Source organism: Oncorhynchus mykiss, chromosome 11, assembly GCF_057628025.1.
Source record: "Oncorhynchus mykiss isolate SJ-2025 chromosome 11, ASM5762802v1, whole genome shotgun sequence".
Classification (NCBI taxonomy): Eukaryota; Metazoa; Chordata; class Actinopteri; order Salmoniformes; family Salmonidae; genus Oncorhynchus; species Oncorhynchus mykiss.
The window spans coordinates 50,542,050-50,566,227 of record NC_143032.1 but is presented as its reverse complement, the minus strand read 5'-3'; the positions used below and the strand labels follow the sequence as shown (position 1 = coordinate 50,566,227).

At 41.1% G+C, this 24,178-nt stretch overlaps 1 protein-coding gene across 3 annotated transcripts in view; it reads right to left on the bottom strand.

The window, feature by feature from the left end:
- Window positions 1–24,178, bottom strand: part of LOC110535806 (transient receptor potential cation channel subfamily M member 3) — a 208,449-nt gene that overhangs the window by 45,945 nt on the left and 138,326 nt on the right. For all 3 annotated transcript variants that reach the window (XM_021621100.3, XM_021621102.3, XM_090189132.1), the window contains exons 9-14: window positions 16,066–16,138; window positions 14,585–14,685; window positions 14,301–14,435; window positions 13,901–13,951; window positions 6,753–6,893; window positions 3,437–3,466 (exon numbers count right to left, since the gene is read on the bottom strand). In XM_021621100.3, the coding sequence (XP_021476775.3) occupies window positions 3,437–3,466; window positions 6,753–6,893; window positions 13,901–13,951; window positions 14,301–14,435; window positions 14,585–14,685; window positions 16,066–16,138 (531 nt within the window). The remainder of the gene's footprint in view (window positions 1–3,436; window positions 3,467–6,752; window positions 6,894–13,900; window positions 13,952–14,300; window positions 14,436–14,584; window positions 14,686–16,065; window positions 16,139–24,178) is intronic.

Genomic DNA, 24,178 nt, shown 5'->3' with positions numbered 1-24,178 from the left:
CTTCTGTTATGTTAAATAGACTGTTATCTTCCTTCTCATCTGCTTTGGCTAGCAATCTTCTATGTTAGCTCATGATTGGAATGTAGGCCTAGTCATTCTAGTGAGCCTCCCTTTAGAGAATATCAACAAAATCTGCAATTTTAGGAGTTGAGAAATAAACGTGGTATCACTAGAAAGCTGGGATACCCTTCTTTCTAAATGTAGCCATTGAAATATTGTAGCAAGAAACAGGCCTAATATTTGTTCATTATTAGAGACCCGAAGACGGTTAGACTTGGCTTTCCTTTCACGCCTCCCCTGAAACTCTCTGGCACCCCCCTGGGGAGGCGCACCTCACACTTTCCAAACCTCTGTTCTAATACAATGTGCTTCTACTTACCTCTGGTTGATTCTCAATAAATAAGCTTCACTCTGAGATGTGTGCTTGTCTTCACCGCGAAATGTTTGCATTTTTAAATTGCACTGTAGTTAACTTGAAAGTATTTGGTATGTACATGGTAATATGAACAGCTTCATTTTATGGCCTTCTTACACCGTACCTACACTGTAAGAGTGAAGATAGTATCATGTAAAAAAAGGGTAAGATCACAGACAGATTTGCTGTCATCTTCGTGGGATCTACCTGGAAACAGACACCACTTTATTTTACAGCCCTGTTACAACATACAGTGCCTTCAGAAAGTATTCATACGCCTTGACTTATTCCACATTTGTTGTGTTACAGCCTGAATTCAAAATGGATTTAATTTTTTTCCCCTCACCCATTTACCCACAATTCCCCATATGTTTTTAGCCATTTTTGCTAATTTATTGAGAATGAAATACAGAAATATCTCCTTTACATAAGTATTCACACCCCTGAGTTAATAGATGTTAGAATCATCTTTGGCAGAGATTACAGCAGTGAGCATTTGGGGATATTCCCTAAAAGCTTTGCACACCTTGATTGTCCAATCAATTAAAAACATTTTTTTTTATTCTTCAAGCTCTGTCAAGTTGGTTGTTGATCATTGATTTTCAAGCCAATGTTAGTCAAAATTGTAACAAGGCCACTCGGGAACACTCAATGTCATCTTGGTAAGCAACTCCAGTGTATATTTGGCCTTATATGTATATTTGGTTTTATGTTATTGTCCTGCTGAAAGGGGAATTTGTCTCCAAGTGTCTGGTAGAAAGCAGACTGAAGGTTTCCTTTAGGATTTTACCTGTGTTTAGACCTATTCCATTTATTTTTATCCTAATAAATGCCCTATTCCTTGCTGATGACAAGCATACCCATAACATGAAGCAGCCATCACCATGCTTGAACATATGAAGAGTGTTATGTGATGTGTTGTGTTGGGTTTGCCCCAAACATAAATCTTTGTATTCAGGATGCAAAGTTAATTTCTTTGCCACATTTCTTCAACTTTTACTTTAGTTTCTTATTGCAAACAAGATGCATGTTTTGGAAAATTTTTATTCTGTACAGGCTTCCTTCTTTTCACTCTGTCATTTATGTTAGTATAGTGGAGTAACTACAATGTTGTTGATCCATCCTCAATTTTCTCCTATCACAGCCATCAGACTCTGCAACTGTTTATGTAACACCATTGGCCTCATGGTGAAATAAAATTGTCTGTGAGTATAACAGAACTGATATGGCAGGCGAAACCCCAAGGACAAACCATCCAGGGGATTTTTTTTTTAGGTCATAGGATTTTCCAATTGGTTTCCATGGGACACCCTTATTATTAGGAACCTGGTTGCAGTTCCTATGGCTTCCACTAGATGTCAACAGTCTTTAGAAATTGTTCAATGTTTTTCTTTTGAGAAATGAAGAAGTAGGGCTGTTCATTGTAAGTGTCACTCCAGGTGGACTCTACTGTTTTGGTGCACGTGAACTGGAGCGTGCTTCACGTTGTTTTATCCGGTATTAGAAACAGTTTATTCCGTCTTAAATTTGATCGATTGTTTATGTTTTAAGGTACCTGAGGTTGGATTAGGAACACAGTTTAAGGGTAACTTATTAAATACTTTGTAGGCATGTTGGGCGAGTTGAAACCGGTGTATTTCTGAATCAAACGTGTCAAATAAATTGACATTTTTGGGACATAAAGGACATTATCGAACAAAAGGACCATTTGTGATGTTTCTGGGACATTTTGGAGTGCCAACAGAAGAAAATCTTCAAAGGTAAGGCATTAATTATATCGCTATTTCTGACTTTTGTGGCGCACTTGCCTGGTTGAAATCTGATTTTCATGTGTTTGTATGCGGGGAGCTGTCCTCAGATAATTTGCTTTCGCCGTAAAGCCTTTTTGAAATCTGACACAGCGGCTGGATTAGCAAGTTAAGCTTTATTTTGATGTATAACACATATTTTCAAGAATGTTAAATATTTGAATTTGCTATTTTTGAATTTCGCGCTCTGCAATTGCAACGGATGTTGGCCAGGTGGGATGCTACCGTCCTGCCCATAAGAAGATATTCAATGTCTGCTTTTTTTACCAATCTACTATTAGGTGCCCTTCTTTGCAAGGCATTGGAAAACCTCCCTGATCTTTGTTGTTTAATCTGTGTTTCATATTCACAGCTCGACTAAGGGACTTTACAGATAATTGTATGTGTGGAGTAAAGAGATGAGGTAGTCATTCAAAAAATGACGTTAAACACTATTATTGCACGCAGAGTGAGTCCAGGCAACGTATTATGTGACTTATTAAGCAGATTTTCACTCCTGAAGTTATTTAAGCATTCCATAGAAAAAGAGGTTGAATCAAGACATTGCAGCTTTTCATTTTTTTATTTTTATTTTTTTTGTAAACCTTTTGAAAAACACAATTCCACTTTGACAAGGTCTCCAGTTTAAATTCAGGCTGTAACACAACAAATGTGGAAAAAGTCACAGGGTGTGAAAACTTTGTGAAGGCACTGTACATACCTAGTAACTTCAGGAAAATGACTTAGTACACTATCTCTACACAATCATTTGACTAAATCATTTGTTGACCTGTAAGTATGGGGTACTTACATGGTATTAGCAACGGCTTCATTTTAAAGCCCTTACTTTGTACCTACCCTGTAAGTGTGAAGGTGGTCCCATGAAACAACAGGGTAAGATCACAGACATATTTGCTGTTGTCTTCATGAGATGGAGTCATCCAATGTGGTGGTATTTCACAAGTAACTACGTTGTATCTACCTGGAAACAGACAGCTTCGTTTTACCGTTTTACACTAATTAAGCATGTATTACTTACTTACTTGGTTCCAGGTAATTACATTTGGGACTAAATTGTTAACATGTATTTACTTTTTGTTACTAGTTATTTACCTAGTTATTACCTAGTAAATACCGTGCTGTAAAATGAAGGGTTACCAGGCACTCATTATGCAAACCAGGGGAATACACCAAACTGTAACCAAATAATAACCATGTTGTAACCCAGACTCACCTCCATCCCCAGCAGTTTCAGGGCTTTGGGCTGGAAAGGTAACAAAAACATGGTCATTGAGAAATGAACACCGTCAAGGGGAATTTGCCACATAAAAAAATATGCACATACATAAAGGAACACAGACAGACCCACTTACACACACTCACAAGGCCAAGTGTTCAAATACAGAGAGAAATGCCATTCTGGTCTCAGAGCACTTCATATTACACTTAAAAGTGAAATACTCTATGTAGGATGATATGTTACGTTGTGTTTGGTATGTATTCATTTGTGGATCGCCATCATACATTTTGTATGTAATGTTATGAATTACAATTTGTATTTGTATTTTTTATTTTACCTTTATTTAACTAGGCAAGTCAGTTAAGAACAAATTCTTAGTTTCAATGACGGCCTAGGAACAGTGGGTTAACTGCCTGTTCAGGGGCAGAACGACAGATTTGTACTTTGTCAGCTCGGGGACCTCTACACAGACAACACCATTCTGTATACTTCTGGCCCATCTTTGGACACTGTGTTAATTAACCTCCAGACGAGCTTCAATGCCATACAACTCTCCTTCTGTGGCCTCCAACTGCTCTTAAATGCAAGTAAAACTAAATGCATGCTCTTCAACCGATTGCTGCCCACACCTGCCCTCCTGTTCAGCATCACTACTCTGGACGGTTCGGACTTAGAATACAGTGGGGCAAAAAAGTATTTAGTCAGCCACCAATTGTGCAAGTTCTCCCACTTAAAACGATGAGAGAGGCCTGTAATTTTCATCATAGGTACACTTCAACTATGACAGACAAAATGGGGAAAAAAATCCAGAAAATCACATTGCAGGATTTTTTATGAATTTATTTGCAAATGATGGTGGAAAATAAGTATTTGGTAACCTACAAACAAGCAAGATTTCTGGCTCTCACAGACCTGTAACTTCTTCTTTAAGAGGCTCCTCTGTCCTCCACTCGTTACCTGTATTAATGGCACTTGTTTGAACTTGTTGTCAGTATAAAAGACACCTGTCCACAACCTCAAACAGTCACACTCCAAACTCCACTATGGCCAAGACCAAAGAGTTCCACTCTGGAGTTGAGAAAACCTTCCAGAGGGACAACCATCTCTGCAGCACTCCACCAACAAGGCCTTTATGGTAGAGTGTCCAGAAGGAAAATAGCTGTGCAGCGACGCGCCCCATCCAACCAGACAGAGCTTGAGATGATTTGCAGAGAAGAATGGGAGAAACTCCCCAAATACAGGCGTGCCAAGCTTGTAGCGTCATACCTAAGGAAACTCAAGGCTGCAATTACTGCCAAAGATACTTCCACAAAGTTAAGGGTCTGAACACTCGTATTTCAGTTTTCTATTTGCATTACATTTGCAAACATTTATAAAAACCTATTTTTGCTTTTTCATTAATTGGCAATGTGTGTAGGTTGATGAGGGGGATTAAAACAAAGTAATACATTTTAGAATAAGGCTGTAACGTAACAGAATGTGGAAAATGGCAAGGAATTTCTGAATGCACTGTATGTTCCAACACAATTAAACAGCATAACTGTCCTGTTCTAGACCAACAGTAACCTGTTCGAGACCAGACAGTAACCTGTTCGAGACCAACAGTAACCTATTCGAGACCAGACAGTAACCGGTTCTAGACCATCAGTAACCTGTTCGAGACCAACAGTAACCTATTTGGGACCAGACCTGTTCTAGACCAACAGTAACCTATTCGAGACCAACAGTAACCTGTTCGAGACCAGACAGTAACCGGTTCTAGATCAACAGCAATCTGTTATAGATAAACAGTAACCTGTTGTCTTTAGATAGTAACCTGTTACTGTAACCTGATATATTTCATCTCTGTGTGTTTGTCTGTGTAAGGGGTTGGCTGGCTAAATGGAGCTCTATGCAGCAGCAGGCACTGCGTTTTAAAGCAGGCTGTGTACAAATTATGCATTAATGAGCCATCATGTGACCTGCTTCCCCAACTGCTGGTAAAAATAACTCAGGCCTCCTGTGGGGATGTTGATATCTGCACCTATTTCAGGATTATTCCTACCACATTGTGTTGGTGCGTGTGTTTGTTCCTGTATTCACACTGCTTTTTCATCTAAGATGACACTGTCACTGTGCCCAAATCGTTTTAAAACAGATCACAGCTCATTTAGATGTCTACCTCTTTGTCTTGCATCCTCTGTCTCTCTTCTTCTATCCTTCACTTTTGCTCTCTTTTAAACCTCATGCACACATGCATACACACTGCATAGTCATTGGCTGATGTTGATGGACTAGACATTGCTCTACACAATAGTCCTAGAATAGCGATTTTTCTATAGTTGACATTTAGTGTGTTCTTCAAGGAGCCTTGTCTTGAAGGAGGCCTTGAAACTGAAAAATCAACAACAACAAAAATCTCTATAGACGGTTTAGTTGAGAACGTCACAAAAACTATGTGCACGCTTCACTGGGGCACAAGGCCCTGTCTTTTTGTGATACTGGATGGCCAGATAGCTAGCAGCAATGACAAGAAAATGCCATGTGGGAAATCTGAAGTAGCTTGTTTCAATTAGTTTTATCCTGATACCATGTCTGGTTTTTAAGTGTTTTGACTGATGGCACATCTATGCTGATATGGCTCAAATTCACTAGCTAGCTAACTACCAACTGTAACAATGTATTTGAGAGGAAACAAATGCTCATTGTGCAACTTTATTTATGTTTTCAATAAACATTGAAGACAGACTGTAGTTTACATGTGGTAAACAACCTAAGCCAACCCTGTCTGTTTTGCCCCATAGTTGCCCACACCTCAGTTTTGTTGCTGAACAACCAACCCATTTATTTCACAAGCGTTGTTCCGAGCAGTATAGTGCAGTGCAGTTTGGCACTGATTTCTGTGTTCTATTGCTGGTTTGGGAGAGTTTGCAGGCCGAGGGAGAAAAGGAGACCGTATCCCTAGTGCAGATTTAGACGTAGAGGGATATGCATATTTATGTATATTAATTTACAGCATTGTCCCTTGATCACACAAAAAAAAGGTTACGTAAGTACCAAATTTATATCACTGCAAAAGTGAGGCTCGGGTTGGCTTTCACTGAAAGCATACCTGAGGTGAGTTTACTCAGATTACTAATAGTAGGTTTGTTTATAGTACCCAAGACCCGTCTGGGAGTTAATTTGACCAATGGAAAAGTAACTAAAGCGTAAATACCGTAACACAATGAATGTTCGATTCAATTGATCCCACAGAGACAAGTAGACATGCAGACACATGCACATGCATCATTAGCAGAATAGGAAACTGTAAAGCTGGTCCGCCACTCACTCTTTTGGGTCCAAAGAGGTTGTGATACAGAGTTCTAAACCTCTTCCTGGTGTAGTTGCATCTGTAAGCTCCGCCCATCAAGTACTCAATGACCAATCCGATGTCAATGAGACTAATGCGGTAGTCTGGTGGCAGGTTACCCTGGGGACCAAGAGATTGGTCAGACAAAACCGCACACCCCCATGGCAGCTGAGCATACGATGGTGAAAGGAAGGGAAAACAACCCACACAAATCAGACACACTTCACTTCACACATCTTCACACTTGTTTTGTGTTAATAATAATACGTGATTAGTTGATTCACCTTGAAGTAGATCCAACTGAACACGGGATATTCTTGCTTAGAAAAAACACACAAGGTCAGTGAGTATACAGCACAAGGCCAAGGAGAGATGGGAGACACAGACCCCCGATAAGATCACAGAGTTTATAACCTAGTTTAAATGAACTTATCTGAGCTTATTTTAATTTAACTTAGTTCAACAGCACTGAGATAGACATCAGTATACTGTACTCTGATAGAAGAGGGGTAGAGGAGTAAAGGAAGGAGGAGGAAGAGGGGAAAGAAGAGGGAGACCACGAAAATAGGGGAAATGTTAAGGAGAAGATGGAAAATTGCAAATCTTGAGGAAATGGAAAAATGTACAAATCTGATCAATGCTTACTTAATTTGCCTGATCACTCTGTGCTCTTTTGCATTTATGGCCAGATCGTATCAGGGGTTCAGTGCTGGAAGAGAAAGACGGACAGATGTCTGAAGATGAGGATAACAGGAGTACAAATGAGAGAGCGTTTTTTGATAGAAATGGACCTTCATCATCCACCTTCAGATAGAAATCAGAGCTCTCTGATCCAGTGGGGGCTGGGGGAGGGAGAAATGGGGAGGATGGGCTGGGACAATGATCATACATCGACGGATGATTTGATACCATCTCATCCCCTGGTCACTGTTAGTGGAACGCTCCCTGTATCCCCTTGTCAAAAAGCGCTCCATTTGGTTTCTGTTATCCCAGTAAAGCCTCACAATTATCCAGCCAAAGCTCAGTCAAAGCTTAGTCACAGCTAGTTTTAGTCACAGGCTAATGCGGGGCTGCAGCTGGATGCATCACGATTAGCAAATGTGCTCTCTAACATAAGAAAATGCTCTCAAACAGCATAATCATTCTGATCAAACCTACAGTGCCTTTCTCCTTCATCTTCAATTGATTGCATTGGGAAATTGTATGTATATGGCAACTAACTGATTAACCTTTATTTAAAAAAATATGTAACAATTACTGGAACAACTTGCTTTCATGATGCTAGGTACGAAGGGCTGAACCCAACTCGTTTTTATCACAAGTAACTTCAGGTTGTCTCATTCCAGCACCAGGGGCTCCAGAGGTTAGAGTTCAGGGGCAAGTTACACACTAAAGCCAATAACAAGCATCAATAAAAATGCCTGAACCCCGATTCTTCACTCTTCACCCGAAGTGTGCATTAGCACACTCCTGCTCATGGACTTAACAATGGTGTCCCTTCATCTGATGCTTACGCTAACAATTCAATGCTTTTAAATCCATGATGGGCAATTGCACACTTCAAGAGAAGGGTTGGGAATCATGATGTAGCCAATGACAGTCTAAGCTTTCCTCCAGAAAGAGAAAAGGGGAACAGTATACGTTTGGGCCACCCTGGTTGAAGCAATGTATCCTACTACTGCACACCAATACCATACATTCACTAGTACCATACCTTCACACAGCAGGACAAGAGGAAGAGAGGACAACACAGATATTTGGCAAAAGCCTAGAGAGCCATGCACTTCGGTTAAATATTAGACTTAATTTCTCAGAACAAGAATAGACTGAGTTTCAGAAGAAAGTGCTTTGTTTCTGGCCATTCTGAGCCTGTAATCGAACCCACAAATGCTGATGCTCCAGATACTCAACTTGTCTAAAGAAGGCCAGTTTTATTGCTTCTTTAATCAGGGACAACAGTTTTCAGCAGTGCATCATAATTGCAAAAAATATTTTCTCATGATCAATTAGCCTTTTAAAATAATACATTTAGATTAGCTAACATAACGTGCCATTGGAACACAGGAGTGATGGTTGCTGATAATGGGCCTCTGTACACCTATGGTGATATTCCATTTTTTAAAAATCTGCCGTTTTCAGCAACAATAGTCATTTCCAACATTAACAATGTCTACACTGTGTTTCTGATCAATTTGATGTTATTTTAATGGACAAAAAAATGTGCTTATCTTTCAAAAACAAGGACCTTTCTAAGTGACCCCAAACTTTGGAACGGTAGTGTATATTCCAATATCAGTTAATTGGTGTGAGTTAGGGATAACCCATCTGTAATAACCCATCCGCAACCGCCTGACTATATGTGACAAAGTGGAATATGATCATTTGTATATATGTAGCTTATCTTCTGTCATTACTTGTTGCCCTGAAAAACTAAATAAATAAACCCTTGCTCACCAGAATAAAGTCACAAATCGCTAGAAGGAATGCTTCAATGTAGTTGACGTCGGTACAATTTGTTTTCTTTCTCCTCTTTCATCTCTGCTTCTCTTGTAAAGCAAAGGTGTTTACAGCTCAGGGAGAAAATGCAAAAAGATTTTCGGTGCAAAATTTCCAATTTGACTGGTTTTAAGGAAATATAAAGCTGTTAAAACAACCCAACATGTTTTTGATAATATTTCAGTTCAGCTTGGATGCATATTTTATGTGGTTGAAACACTATCAGCTTTTATGATGCGGATAAATATAGCACTTTTAGAGATGATCCTTAACCATTCATTCCCTTAAGATGCTTCAAGAACTTCTCCACACTTGTTCAAGAGTAACATTAGGGTATGTGAGAGGTTATAGACCTACAATCAGTTGCCAGATTTCAGTGGGGCTACTTTAAACCCTTTTGAACAGTACAATTCCCTTGACGTGCCGTTTCTAAGTCCCTGTCTTGTGACTGTTGAATTACTATAGCACTTCACAAACATCACACATACCACAGCCAGCACTGCTATCATCCACTTCACCAAATCTTTACCAAACATTAGACTACTGTTCTGGTCCTCCATTCTATAACATTAGACTACTGTTCTGTCCCTCCCTTAAAAAACATTACCCAATGCTCTGTCCCTCTCTTCTATAACATTACACTACTGTTCTGTCCCTCTCTCCTATAACATTACACTACTGTTCTGGTCCTCCCTTCTATAACATTACACTACTGTTCTGTCCCTCCCTCCTATAACATTACACTACTGTTCTGTCCCTCCCTCCTATAACATTAGATTACTGTTCTGTCCCTCCCTTAAATAACATTACACTACTGTTCTGTCCCTCTCTTCCATAACATTAGACTACTGTTCTGTCCCTCTCTCCTATAACATTACACTACTGTTCTGGTCCTCCCTTCTATAACATTACACTACTGTTCTGTCCCTCCCTCCTATAACATTACACGACTGTTCTGTCCCTCCCTTCTATAACATTACACTACTGTTCTGTCCCTCCCTCCTATAACATTAGATTACTGTTCTGTCCCTCCCTTCTATAACATTACACTACTGTTCTGTCCCTCTCTTCTATAACATTAGGCTACTGTTCTGTCCCTCTCCTCTATAACATTTGACTACTGTTCTGTCCCTCCCTTCTATAACATTACACTACTGTTCTGTTCCTCCCTTCTACAACATTACACTACTGTTCTGTCCCTCCCTTCTATAACATTACACTACTGTTCTGTTCCTCCCTTCTATAACATTACACTACTGTTCTGTCCCTCCCTCCTATAACATTACACGACTGTTCTGTCCCTCCCTTCTATAACATTACACTACTGTTCTGTCCCTCCCTCCTATAACATTAGATTACTGTTCTGTCCCTCCCTTCTATAACATTACACTACTGTTCTGTCCCTCTCTTCTATAACATTAGACTACTGTTCTGTCCCTCTCTTCTATAACATTTGACTACTGTTCTGTCCCTCCCTTCTATAACATTACACTACTGTTCTGTTCCTCCCTTCTACAACATTACACGACTGTTCTGTCCCTCCCTTCTATAACATTACACTACTGTTCTGTCCCTCCCTTCTAAAACATTAGACTACTGTTCTGTCCCTCCCTTAAATAACATTACACTACTGTTCTGTCCCTCTCTTCTATAACATTACACTACTGTTCTGTCCCTCTCTCCTATAACATTACACTACTGTTCTGTCCCTCCCTCCTATAACATTACACTACTGTTCTGTCCCTCCCTTCTATAACATTACACTACTGTTCTGTTCCTCCCTTCTACAACATTACACGACTGTTCTGTCCCTCCCTTCTATAACATTACACTACTGTTCTGTCCCTCCCTTCTAAAACATTAGACTACTGTTCTGTCCCTCCCTTAAATAACATTACACTACTGTTCTGTCCCTCTCTTCTATAACATTACACTACTGTTCTGTCCCTCTCTCCTATAACATTACACTACTGTTCTGTCCCTCCCTCCTATAACATTACACTACTGTTCTGTCCCTCCCTCCTATAACATTACACTGCTGTTCTGTCCCTCCCTTCTATAACATTACACTACTGTTCTGTTCCTCCCTTCTACAACATTACACGACTGTTCTGTCCCTCCCTTCTATAACATTACACTACTGTTCTGTCCCTCCCTTCTATAACATTAGACTACTGTTCTGTCCCTCCCTTAAATAACATTACACTACTGTTCTGTCCCTCTCTTCTATAACATTACACTACTGTTCTGTCCCTCTCTCCTATAACATTACACTACTGTTCTGTCCCTCCCTCCTATAACATTACACTACTGTTCTGTCCCTCCCTCCTATAACATTACACTGCTGTTCTGTCCCTCCCTTCTATAACATTACACTACTGTTCTGTCCCTCTCGTCTATAACATTAGATTACTGTTCTGTCCTTCCCTTAAATAACATTAGATTACTGTTCTGTCCCTCTCTTCTATAACATTAGACTACTGTTCTGTCCCTCCCTCCTATAACATTACACTACTGTTCTGTCCCTCCCTTCTATAACATTAGACTACTGTTCTGTCCCTCCCTCCTATAACATTACACTACTGTTCTGTTCCTCCCTTCTACAACATTACACTACTGTTCTGTCCCTCCCTTCTATAACATTACACTACTGTTCTGTCCCTCCCTTCTATAACATTACACTACTGTTCTGTCCCTCCCTCCTATAACATTACACTACTGTTCTGTCCCTCCCTTCTATAACATTAGACTACTGTTCTGTCCCTCAATTAAATAACATTACACTACTGTTCTGGTCATCTCTTCTATAACATTAGACTACTGTTCTGGTCATCTCTTCTATAGCATTAGACTATTGTTCTGGTCCTCCTATAACATTAGACTACTGTTCTGTCCATCTCTTCTATAACATTAGACTACTGTTCTGGTCATCTCTTCTACAACATTAGACTACCATTCTGTCCCTCCCTTCTATTTATTTTAACTCTCCATTTCACAGCTTTTCTCTTATTGAATTTAACCCCGACATTGTCAAATAAAATAAAATAAAATGTCATTGTCCTTCATTACTCTTTTTGCCTCAGTGGATCGACGTGAACTTTTTCTGCCCAAGGTCCCAAAAGCATTTGGTAATTGCCGTGTATTTGGCACACTTCAGTTAGACTCAAAAGCTTAGGCTTAGGCTACGCACTGACACCACATACAAATGCTGAAAAACCTCAATGTAGCCTGTAGAAATGAATTGCAAAAGAATGACAGATTTATGTATTTTAACCCATTGTTTTATATTTATTCAACCGCCAACCACTTGCCCTTCATCCACACAATATTTCATGACCTTTAACCTGCCCGCTTCACAGATATAACCCGTGGGGGCTGCGGCTTTTGAGTCAACCTGAGCATCACTAGTGTGCGTGTGCACGTGTGTGTTTGTGTGTGCGTGAGATTGATTAGTCCAATCCCCTGAAGTACCGGAATCCATCTCACCCTGCGTATAGAGCTAAGGACTTTGGGAAAGTTTAGATCATGGATGGTTACACCATGACTCACCGTAACCTCTAAAGCTCTCCCATTGTAGCACATGTTACTGCAATTCATTATGCTTTGATTAATCTGATCTGAATACTGATGCTGCTGACCTTTCTATGAGCTCTCACTAGAGGTCATAATTTTGAATTAAGGACGCGTACAATTGTTTTGTTACATAGGTACTGTAGTCCGGTCAGATTATTATCTAAAGGCTTTGGGGTAACACTGTCACAAATGTAATAATAACTTATTAATGAACGAGTTATGAACTATTAATAACTAAACATTCCATTATTTGTAAACATTATACACATTTATAAGCATATACTGTGTAGGCCGTAAGTTTTATAAGTCTTACAATTCAAAAGCATGTATAACATTTGAATATACAAGCATTTAAGGGCATAACAGCTTGTTCATTAAAGCTAATAAAGTTAGTGCCTTTGGTGTATTATAGGATAGAATCAGTATTAGAGGGCTAAGGGACAAGCAAGACAGACACCGAGACAGAGAGTAGTGGAGAAATGAATGCCTCATATGCACTCAACAGTCATATGCACTCAAAAGGCTCTATAATTAATGACAAGATGATGTTGTACACACTCAATACTCGAAGAGATACTCAATTTGGCGTAAGTTACACATATAGCAATACATAATGACAGCTCATTTTGAGTAATTGGACCTAGGCTAAGTTAACTGTGACAACCCTAATTAGAGGTGGGCCTTCCCTGGTTTAATGTCAGATCTGCAGGACTACAATACGTTTGACCAATCTAGGGTTGTGGTGCATATGGGTACATAATACCGGACTCAAATGGAGTGAGTGTGTACAGAGCAAGAGAAAGAGTAATGGGAGGGGTAGAGAGAGACAAAAGACGGAGACATCTCTAGGCAGCCGCGGCTGTAACCCCAGCTGAGAAAGGAGAAAATCCGGCTCCTAGATGCGCCGCTAGCAACAATAGCGATCTACAGAGCTAAACACAATCCGCAAAACAAAAGCAACACAAAGTCGAGACCAATAGAAAAAGTGCTGCCCTTGCGTTCGCACACAGGCGAACTCTCACACCAACGCCTACGCGGTCACACACGCGTAACTGTACCTTTTTGACGTCTCTGACCAGGTGGTGTAGTGTGTTGGATGGTCCATGCCTCTGACAAAACAAACACAAGCACAGTTCAGTTCGTGAGTCACGCCCCGACCTGCAGCAAGCTGCAGAGCTACGACAAATGGTTCATTTGAATCAAGTACTGAACACATATGAACATATATGAAGGATGTTATATTGTCTTATGTAGCCGCTATAAAGGCTTTAGGAATGCATACCTTACAGAGGAAAACCAGGAGGGAGTATAATAGTATATAACATTTTTTGTTCTACAAATACCAGGGGTTATGGCAGTTGTTTCAACAATGTTATGACTGTTTGATACATTCCATGTGACATGAAGTCAGTGAGAGGTCAGAGTTCAGAGCTGTCAGCCATGGTGGAGCTGAAGTACCGTGTTGTAGAGCTCCTCCAGTCTGGAGAGGGTGAGGAAGCGATGCATGCTCACTCCGTTCTCGATCAGCAGCTTGACGAAGTCCACTCTGTCCAGCACTAGGGCATCCAACATAGACTGCTCCAGAGAACCCACCTACCATACAAACAGGGAAGACACAGTCAGTCAACTCAGGCTTAACCATCAAGAAACAGCATATGGATGGATTACACTTTCACTTGGACAGGGCTGTCTGTCGTCTATACTGTAAACAAGGGAGTGAGACGTGATAGGCTGGGTCTTACAGGCCACTGCTGTCCATAGATGAAGATCTGGCTGCGGGCAATGTCCACTCGGTTCCATGCCAGGGCCAGGCTGAGCTGGTCAGGAGCCGATGCGTTGGCACCTAGGAGAAGGAACAGAGGGGACAATACACCATGTTCGAGAGCATCAATTTTGCTCAGTCGATCAACAAATAATAAGGAATAGTTATTTGTGGTGCATGGTGATTTGTAGATCATTCCGTCAGCAGTCGCCGACTGCAATCTCAAATCACTTCTCCTGCTAGCTTGGGAAGGTTGCATTTACTTTTTTCTCTGTGGGTGGGCAGAACATCACTGTTTAGCAAGCAACAAAGGAGATTGCTGTATTTGTGTGGTTCTTCTTAAAGGAAAGCCCAAGGCAGTTGTTCTTGGCCTCCGACACCTACCTCTTGCTTTCTTTTTGAGAAGATATATTTGTCAAGCTGTCGGTGATGTGATAAATTCTTTTGTGAAAAGCACTTTAACCGGTAGTTTGAAAACTTAAATGCTGAAGGGAGGCAAGTTTGAGGCGACACACCTTTTATGATGACTGGCGGTCCTACTCAGCAGAGATATTTCACAGGCTTAATAATGGGAGCTTTTACCGAGCGTCGCGACGAGATGCAGAGTGGTGTAATAGGAGTTTAATAGAGAAGTCGGTATTAAAAGGGACTGCTCGCGTTTATCACTGGTTTTAAATAACACTTTGCTCTCCGCAGCTCTGTCGTCGCTGGAGTTTATTGACCTTATCCCGCATCGATGACCCTCTATCTTTCTTTCTTTCTTTCTCTCTCACTCTCTTTTTCTCTGTCTCTCTCTCTCTCTCTCGATCTCTCCCTATTTCTTTCAGTGTGTCAGTCTCTCGCACACAATCTCTCTCTCTCTCTCTACCTCTTTCTCTCTGTGAAAACACACAGTTTGCATATTAAAAGTCTGCACTCTATACTGGCCAAGCTTGTGACAGTCCATCATGCCAGATACAGAGGCCAATCACAGAAATAGAGAGATGGACAGAGAGATATGAACAGGAGGAGATGAGATGCAAAAAAATAATGAGTGTGGGGGAGAAGGATGCATAGAGAGTGTAAACATGCTAGAAACATGCATCTCCTTGACATGCTGCCAAACATGAATTATGAAGGTCCTCAGATACAGCGTTCCGCTAAGGAACTCAGAGTGAGTCAATCACCTGGTATATATTTGAAAACAGGCCCAAAGGATCTGCTCCGAAGGCCTCGGAACCAGCAGCGTTGGATCCTACGCTCCTGATCAATACCATGCACTAAACAACAAGTCGAAACTATGGATTACGAGAGGGATAGAGGGAGGGATAGAGCAGTGAAACAGGGGAGGAGGAGAGGGAGAGTCTTAACTGTGCTAGAGTTGAACGGATTGGCTCAATTGGAGGATTGTGTTCTATAACCTTCTGAAGCCCACTGTCTGACTTAAGGAGCCTCTTTAAATATTAGCTATGTGTCAATTACCTTTTAGAAGAGCAGTGAGAATGGCCAGGTCAATGTCCTGGTGTCCCTCAGACCCCATCCGAAAAACGGTTATCTGAAACATGCAGAGAGAGAAAAGAAAGAAACAATAAGGAAGAGAGAGAGGGAGACATTTACATCATCTGTATGTGATCTATACATCACTACTCACTGGGAATTTCTTTCTTTCTTGCTTTGTGAATAAATAAATGAATTAAATGTTTTTTTACTGATAGAGATGATTAACACTGTGAGTAAACCAGTCATATCATAGCTCCGTGCTTTTGATACATGTGATTAGAATCAGCTGTATAAAGAGCTGCTGTCTGAAGCTCCGAGCAGAGGAAACTGCAATATACAGTATCATATATTCTCCTAGTTGACACACTTTGGAAACGGAAACGAAAACTGTGAAGTAGCTCGTATGCAGTGTGGTCCCAGTAGAAAAGAAGGGAAGAGAGAGAGAGAGAGAGAGAGAGAGAGAGAGAGAGAGAGAGAGAGAGAGAGAGAGAGAAATCAAGAGTGAGTGGAGACCCTTCGATGGAGTATGGTACAGTAAGCAAGAGATAAAAAAGAAGGAAGGGGTACAGAGCAAATCAGAGGGAGAGAGGAGGTAAGATAGCGGGAAGGAGGAAGGAAGGGAAAGCAGGGGGAGGGTAAAAGAGAGGGAATGCGGCAGTTCTCCCAGATTTTGTCGCATGACGGCATGTGTGTGAAGGGCACCTTGCAGCTCCACGTATGAGCTGCGTGTTCAGAAACGCTGGAGCGTGCTGAGGATCCCAGCCACAGGGTCATGAATCTATTCCTGTAATCCCTCCCTCCATCCTCCTCCCTCCCCCTCCTCCCGCCATCACATCTCCAAACCCATCTTCCCTTCTAAATGGCTCAATTTGGTGGTGCACCTTGATTTCAGCTGTCTTTAACTCGTGCCTCCCCTCAGGTTATGAATCAATAGAGTAGCTCTCCGTCTCTCTCTTTCCCTTGTTCTAAAAGCCCTTCAGACACCAAAGGGGAGAGAGAATTTGTCTGTAAGCTTGCTTGTTCATTATTTTTCCGCTACTGAGAGATGACACACATTGCCCCCTTGGAATGGGGTCCTGCAGAGAGAAAAATTAGCGTATGTATGTGTAAGAGTTACCTCCAGTACTGTGTGTCTCTATGAGCATGTGTATGAGCATTCCTGATTGTGTTTAACGTGTGAACAATGAATGTAACAAAGTTTGTTGTCATACGCACATCCTTAAAAACATCGGTGCTGGGCTAAGAAAGAATACTTGTGAAGAACAGGAAGGCTCTCACACTGTTTCTTCTCCCAATTACTTGCTTTATTGACACCGTTTTGATCCGAACCGGCTCTTCATCAAATCAAACAGAATGAGTGCTCATCTCCCAAAATATACCCATTTCACCTCACATGATGAATAATGTAAGTATCTGCATACGTACAGTACCGTTCAAAAGTTTGGGGTCACTTAGAAACGTCCTTGTTTTCCATGAAAATATACATGAAATGAGTTGCAAAATGAATAGGAAATATAGTCAAGATGTTGACAAGGTTATAAATAATGATTATTATTATTTTTTATTTTATTTTAACCCCTTTTTCTCCCCAATTTCGTGGTATCCAATTGTTGTAGTAGCTACTATCTTGTCTCATCGCTACAACTCATTGCTCAACTCAAAAAGACGAAGGTTGAAAGTCATGCGTCCTCCGATACACAACCCAACCAAGCCGCACTGCTTCTTAACACAGCGCGCATCCAACCCGGAAGCCACCCGCACCAATGTGTTGGAGGAAACACCGTGCACCTGGCAACCTTGGTTAGCGTGCACTGCGCCCAGCCCACCACAGGAGTCGCTGGTGCGCGATGAAACAAGGACATCCCTGCCGGCCAAGCCCACCCTAACCCGGACGACGCTAGGCCAATTGTGGGTCGCCCCACGACCTCCCAGTCGCGGCCGGTTATGACAGAGCCTGGCAGCAAATCCAGAGTCTCTGATGGCACAGCTGGCGCTGCAGTACAGCGCCCTTAACCACTGCGCCACCCGGGAGGCCCCAAAAATAATGATTTCTAATTGAAATAATAATTGTGTCCTTCAAACTTTGCTTTCGTCAAAGAATCCTCCATTTGCAGCAACTACAGCCTTGCAGACCTTTGGAATTCTAGTTGTCAATTTGTTGAGGTAATCTGAAGAGATTTCACCACATGCTTCCAGAAGCACCTCCCACAAGTTGGATTGGCTTGAAGGGCACTTATTACCTACCATACGGTAAAGCTGTTCCCACAACAGCTCAATAGGGTTGAGATCCGTTGACTGTGCTGGCCACTCCATTATAGACAGAATACCAGCTGACTGTTTCTTCCCTAAATAGGTCTTGCATAGTTTGGAGCTGTGCTTTGGGTCATTGTCCTGTTGTACGAGGAAATTGCCTCCAACTAAACGCCGTCCACAGGGTATGGCATGGCGTTGCAAAATGGAGTGATAGCCTTCCTTCTTCAAGATCCTTTTTAACCTGTACAAATCTCCCACTTTACCACCACCAAAGCACCCCCAGACCATCACACTGCCTCCACCATGCTTGACAGATGGCGTGAAGCACTCACCAGCATCTTTTCTTTTTTTTTTGCATCTCACGAATGTTCTTATTTGTGACCTCAAACTTAGATTAGTCTGTCCATAACACTTTTTTTTTTACAATCTTCCTCTGTCCAGTGTCTGTGTTATTTTGCCCATCTTTTCTTTGTATTGGCCAGTCTGAGATATGGCTTTTTCTTTGCAACTCTGCCAAGAAGGCCAGCATCCCGGAGTCGCCTCTTCATTGTTGATGTTGAGATAGGTGTTTTGCGAGTACTATTTCACGAAGCTGCCAGTTAAGGACTTGTGAGGCGTCTGTTTCTCAAACTAGACACTCTAATGTACTTGTCCTCTTGCTCTGTTGTGCACCGGGGCCTCACACTTCTCTTTCTATTCTGGTTGGAAGCATTTTGCGCTGTCCTGTGAAGGGAGTAGTACACCTCGTTATACGAGATCTTCAGTTTCTTGCCAATTTTTCCCATGGAATAGCCTTCATTTCTCAGAATAAGAATAGACTGATGAGTCTCAGAAGAAAGGAATTTGATTCTGGATATTTTGAGCCTGTAATCAAACCCACAAATGCTGATGATCCAGATACTCAACTAGTCTAAAGAAGGCCAGTTATATTGCTTCTTTAATCAGGACAACAGTTTTCAGCTGTGCTAACATAATTGCAAAAAGGTTTTTGAATGATCAATTAGCCATTTAAAATGATAAACTTGGATTAGCTAATGCAACGTTCCATTGGAACACAGGAGTGATGGTTGCTGTACGCCTATGTAGATATTCCATTAAAAATCAGCCGTTTCCAGCTACAATAGTCATTTACAACATTAACAATGTCTACACTGTATTTCTGATAAATTTTATGATATTTTAATGAACAAAAAAATAGCTTTTCTGTCAAAAACAAGGACACGTCTAAGTGACCCCAAACTTTTGAACGGTAGTGTACATGAGGATGATATAAATATAACTGTCAGAGAGTACGTGGTATGTGTGTGTGTGTGTGTGTGTGTGTGTGTGTGTGTGTGTGTGTGTGTGTGTAAGAGTAATTGAAAGGCCTCCATCCAGGTGAAATTGGAGAGTAAATGGGATGTGATGGTTTCGATCCATCTTCATTGCCTATTTGAGGACAGGGTAATTATTGTGTGTGTTCACGTGGGTATGCATGTTGTCTGTATGTGTGTGTGTGTGTGTGTGTGTGTGTGTGTGTGTGTGTGTGTGTGTGTGTGTGTGTGTGTGTGTGTGTGTGTGTGTGGTTGTGTGTGTGTGAGAGAGAGAGAGAGAGAGAGAGAGAGAGAAAGAGAGAGAAAGAGAGAGATAGAGAAGGCCAGTGTGTGGTCAGGGATAGAATACTTAAGTGAGGGTTACATGACCAGGTGTGTGTTCCTGTGGTGGCTTTAGGACTGTCTGTGTGTGTGACCATAATTCCACACACTTAGTGCACAAATCACACCGGTACACTTGAACTAAAACAGCCCTAATCCTCACTTAATCTACACAGGTGGGAACTCACTGACAAGAACACACAGATGAGTAAGTGTTGTGTGTGTGCATGCATGCGTGTTAGTGTGTGAATCCACCACAGGAGGTTGGTGGCACCTTAATTAGGGAGGACGGGTTCTTGGGAATGGCTGGAGCGGAATGGTATCAAATTCCATTTGCTCCGTTCCGGACAATATTGAGCCGTCCTCCCCTCAGCAGCCTCCAGTGGAACCCACCAGATCACTGCTTCCTATATGTGAATGACAGTAACGATGACTGATGGAGCAGGGATGATTATTATGTGCAGCTTAAGCTACTCTGCGTGGCCTCCACCTCGTCAACTTCTCTTTTCCTTTCCTCTCCTCTTCCTCCTACTCCTACCGATCCCCCTCCTCCTCCACCCACCATAGCCCCCAAGGTGACCCTCTGCGGAGCCATGTGTTAGGGAGGGAGCACCATGTTGCCACAGCTAGGGGTATAATTTGATCACAAGAGGCTTAGTTTTCTGTCCTTATGCAGGGGTAAGAAATACACCCCTCCTCTTCTCAATTTGTATCCTACAGGGAAATATTTTCTTGAGTGCTTACTGTTGGTATAACATGTCTATATTTAATCGTGATGTATGCGTTCGTTGGTTAGACATATACCTCCATATATGTTTTTCTCTTGCACACAGATATGCTGTAGCCTCTAATACCAATTGGTCTACAGTTTGTGTGAAGGGAATATCTCATTCTGTAGATGACTGACACTTTCATGCCTATTGATTGACACGTGTCACTCGGCAATGATTGATGACACACCATAGCCATCCGCCTGTCACACCATCACATGTCGAGGAGAGGGCAGAGGAGAGAAGAGACATACTAGTCACTAGTGGGAAGCACCACTTTTAAGTGAGAATGGATGCTGTTTGATCAAGTAAACGTGAAAGTCAACCAGTAAAATACTACTTGAGTAAAAGTCTAAAAGTATTTGGTTTTAAATATACTTAAGTATCAAAAGTAGAAGTAAAAGTATAAATAATTTGAAATTCCTTATATTAAACAAAGCAGCAAAGCACCATTTTCTTGTTTTTAAAATTGACGGCTAGCCAGGGGCACACTCCAACACACATACCCCAAGGTGATCCTCTGTGGAGCCATGTGCTAGGGAGGGAGCACCGTGTTGCCACAGCTAGTGTTAGTCAATGGTAGGTGTATAATTTGATCACAAGGGGGTTCTTTTTTTGTCATTTTGCAGGGGGAAGAAATACACCCATCTTCTTCTCCATTTGTATCCTACAGGGAAATATTTGCTTGAGTGGTTACCATTGGTATAACATGTCTATCTATAAATACACTCCTACATATTTATATGGACAGTGAAGCAAAAACCTTTAATTTGGATCTATACTCCAGCATTTTTTTGTCTGTGACCAAAGATATTGGCATCATTTCACTTTTCTTAAATAATACTAATTACCTATTTACTCACACCCCTTGACTTATTCCTCATTTGTGACCCTTTTCAGGAATCTAGACGTACTCTATGTGTCTTGACAAAATGCATTTTTTGGCAGAAATGCTTCTCGAACATGTGAACTTTCATGTACCTTAATAACAAACTTGTATGCCATCTGTAAATACGAATACAATTGCTAAATTACGAACCTAGTTGGTTTAGCCACAGAAAAAGGGAGCAACCTTCCCGCTTGCCATGGTTGGCTGAGATAATGAGTGGGCTGGACATGCCGAGAGATGAGTTTGAAATGGTCTGCCATATAGCACTCATCTGTCTATTAGAGCTGGTCAGTATGTGTTGGTAATCCTGTCTAACATGGGTTTTTTTAATGTATCGCATAGTGAAACTGCATAAGTGTTGCTGTCTCCTTTCTGAAGGACAGAGTTCAGTGGAATTCGAGTATGATAGCTAAGGAGATGGAGAAAACACCTGTCTCCAGATTACTTCTTCAAACTAAGGGCAACCATGGCATCTGTGACAGGAGACGCATCCATCTATGATGTACATGGGTAAGAAAGTGGTTTCAATTCAAGTTAAAGTGTATTGTTAGCTAGCTAACGTTAGCTGGCTGGCTCGATGTTGGTTAGCTACCTACAGATTCATGCAGGGTAGTAACGTCATGAGTTGTGATAATGGTTCTCTGTTTAGCTAGCTACATGTCTTAACAAAATACTCCACTATGTAACCATTTCAGGTGCGTTCGTAAATTCAGTCTGGCCATCTACTCCGATTTCAGAGCACTCTCATCTGAGTTTGCCAGAGTGCAGAATAACTGATGAATTTACGAACACTCAACCACAGTTGAATATGGCCGGTGTCAGGAAACGTCGGCATAAAAAGCTTAATTAAATTGTTGCAAGCAGCACAGTTACAGTCACCAATGCTCTGGATAACATGAAAACAACCTAACCAGCTCTGCTCGGCCGAGTAAAACGGTCAGAGTTTGGGTTGGGGCTAAAGCTTAAAAGGGTGTGAACGATGCTGAATGAGTGTAAACAAAGAAGAGCTCTCCAGTAGGTACCAAAAATTATTCAAAGGCCATTTTCTCAAAGTGAGGTTACAAGTTTATCAACTTTCAAAGCAGAATTACTTTTCAATTTTTGTCAAATGCAGTATATTACATACCATTTTGTAGCCCTGTGTTCCTGCTTTCATCCAACGTATAAAAAAAAACACAATTTCAAATTTTGCTACTTAACACTGAATCAAGGTGGTCGGTCACATTTTGTTGTGTTGGTGTCTGAATTCTAAATGTGTTATTTTCAGATGTTGTGTCACTGGCCTACACACAATACCTCATAATGTCAAAGTGGAATTATGTTTTTACAAATGAATAAAAAATGTAAAGCTGAAATGGCTTGAGTCAATAATTATTCAGCCCCTTTGTCATGGTAAGCCTAAATCAGTTCAGGAGTACAAATGTGATAAAAATAATAGAATAAAGCTAAGTACAGGAAAAATCCTAACAGTAAACCTGTTTCCAACAGATACTGGGAGACAAATTCACCTTTCAGCAGGATAATAAACTAAAACACAAGGCCAAATATATACACTGGAGTTGCTTACCAAGACATTCAATATTCCTCAGTTGCCTTGTTACATTTGAAATCGGATTGAAAATCTATTGGCAAGACTTGAAAATGGCTGTCTAGCAATGATCAACAACCAACTTGACAGAGCTTTAAAAATATTATTGTGAAAATATTGTACAATCTAGGTGTGAAAAGTTCATAGAGACTTACGCAGAAAGAATGACAGCTGTAATCGATGCCAAAGGTGATTCTAACATGTATCGATTCAGGGGTGTTAATACTTAAGGAAATTAGACATTTCTGCATTTCATTCTCAATACATTTTCAAAAATGTCTAATACTTCTCACTTTACCATTATGGTGTATTGTGTGTAATTGGGTGGGAATTATATATTTTTTCATACATTTTGAATTCAAGCTGTAACACAACAAAATGTGGAATGTATAAAATGTAGTCAAAAGTTTAGTGTTCAGTACACATTCCTTACACATGACCCGCTATGGAGATGGCTACTAATAGAAATCTTCATCGAAACACTGACTACACGAAAGAGCACCGCACCTGCTGTGTGAAACCACGCAGATTTGAATGTCATGGTGACATATAGGCTACAAGCCCAAAGGATTCTCAGTCATATTCCATCATCCAAACACATTAGTCCCACGTCATCAGAAATCTTACGGCATTGCCTTGGTCTAAACTCTATCGAGCTTTATCTACTCAACGCCAAACTACCGGGCTTGGCATTAGCATTAGCACCGCATTAGCCTCAGCCAAACTAGACCAAGGTGGCAGCACAAACCAACCAATCTTCCTCAGTATGATCCATCCCATAGATGATGTACTGTACTGTAGTAAAGTAGTGGTAGATAGTGGTGGCAGTAGTTGAGGAAGAGATTTACTCTTTTGCCTATCAGATATTCTTGGCTCCACAGCTGCTCTAGAGACTACACGCGACTGGGTGTCCTGGAGTTCCATCTGCTTGAGCGTGGAAACCTCACAGAGCTCAGATCAA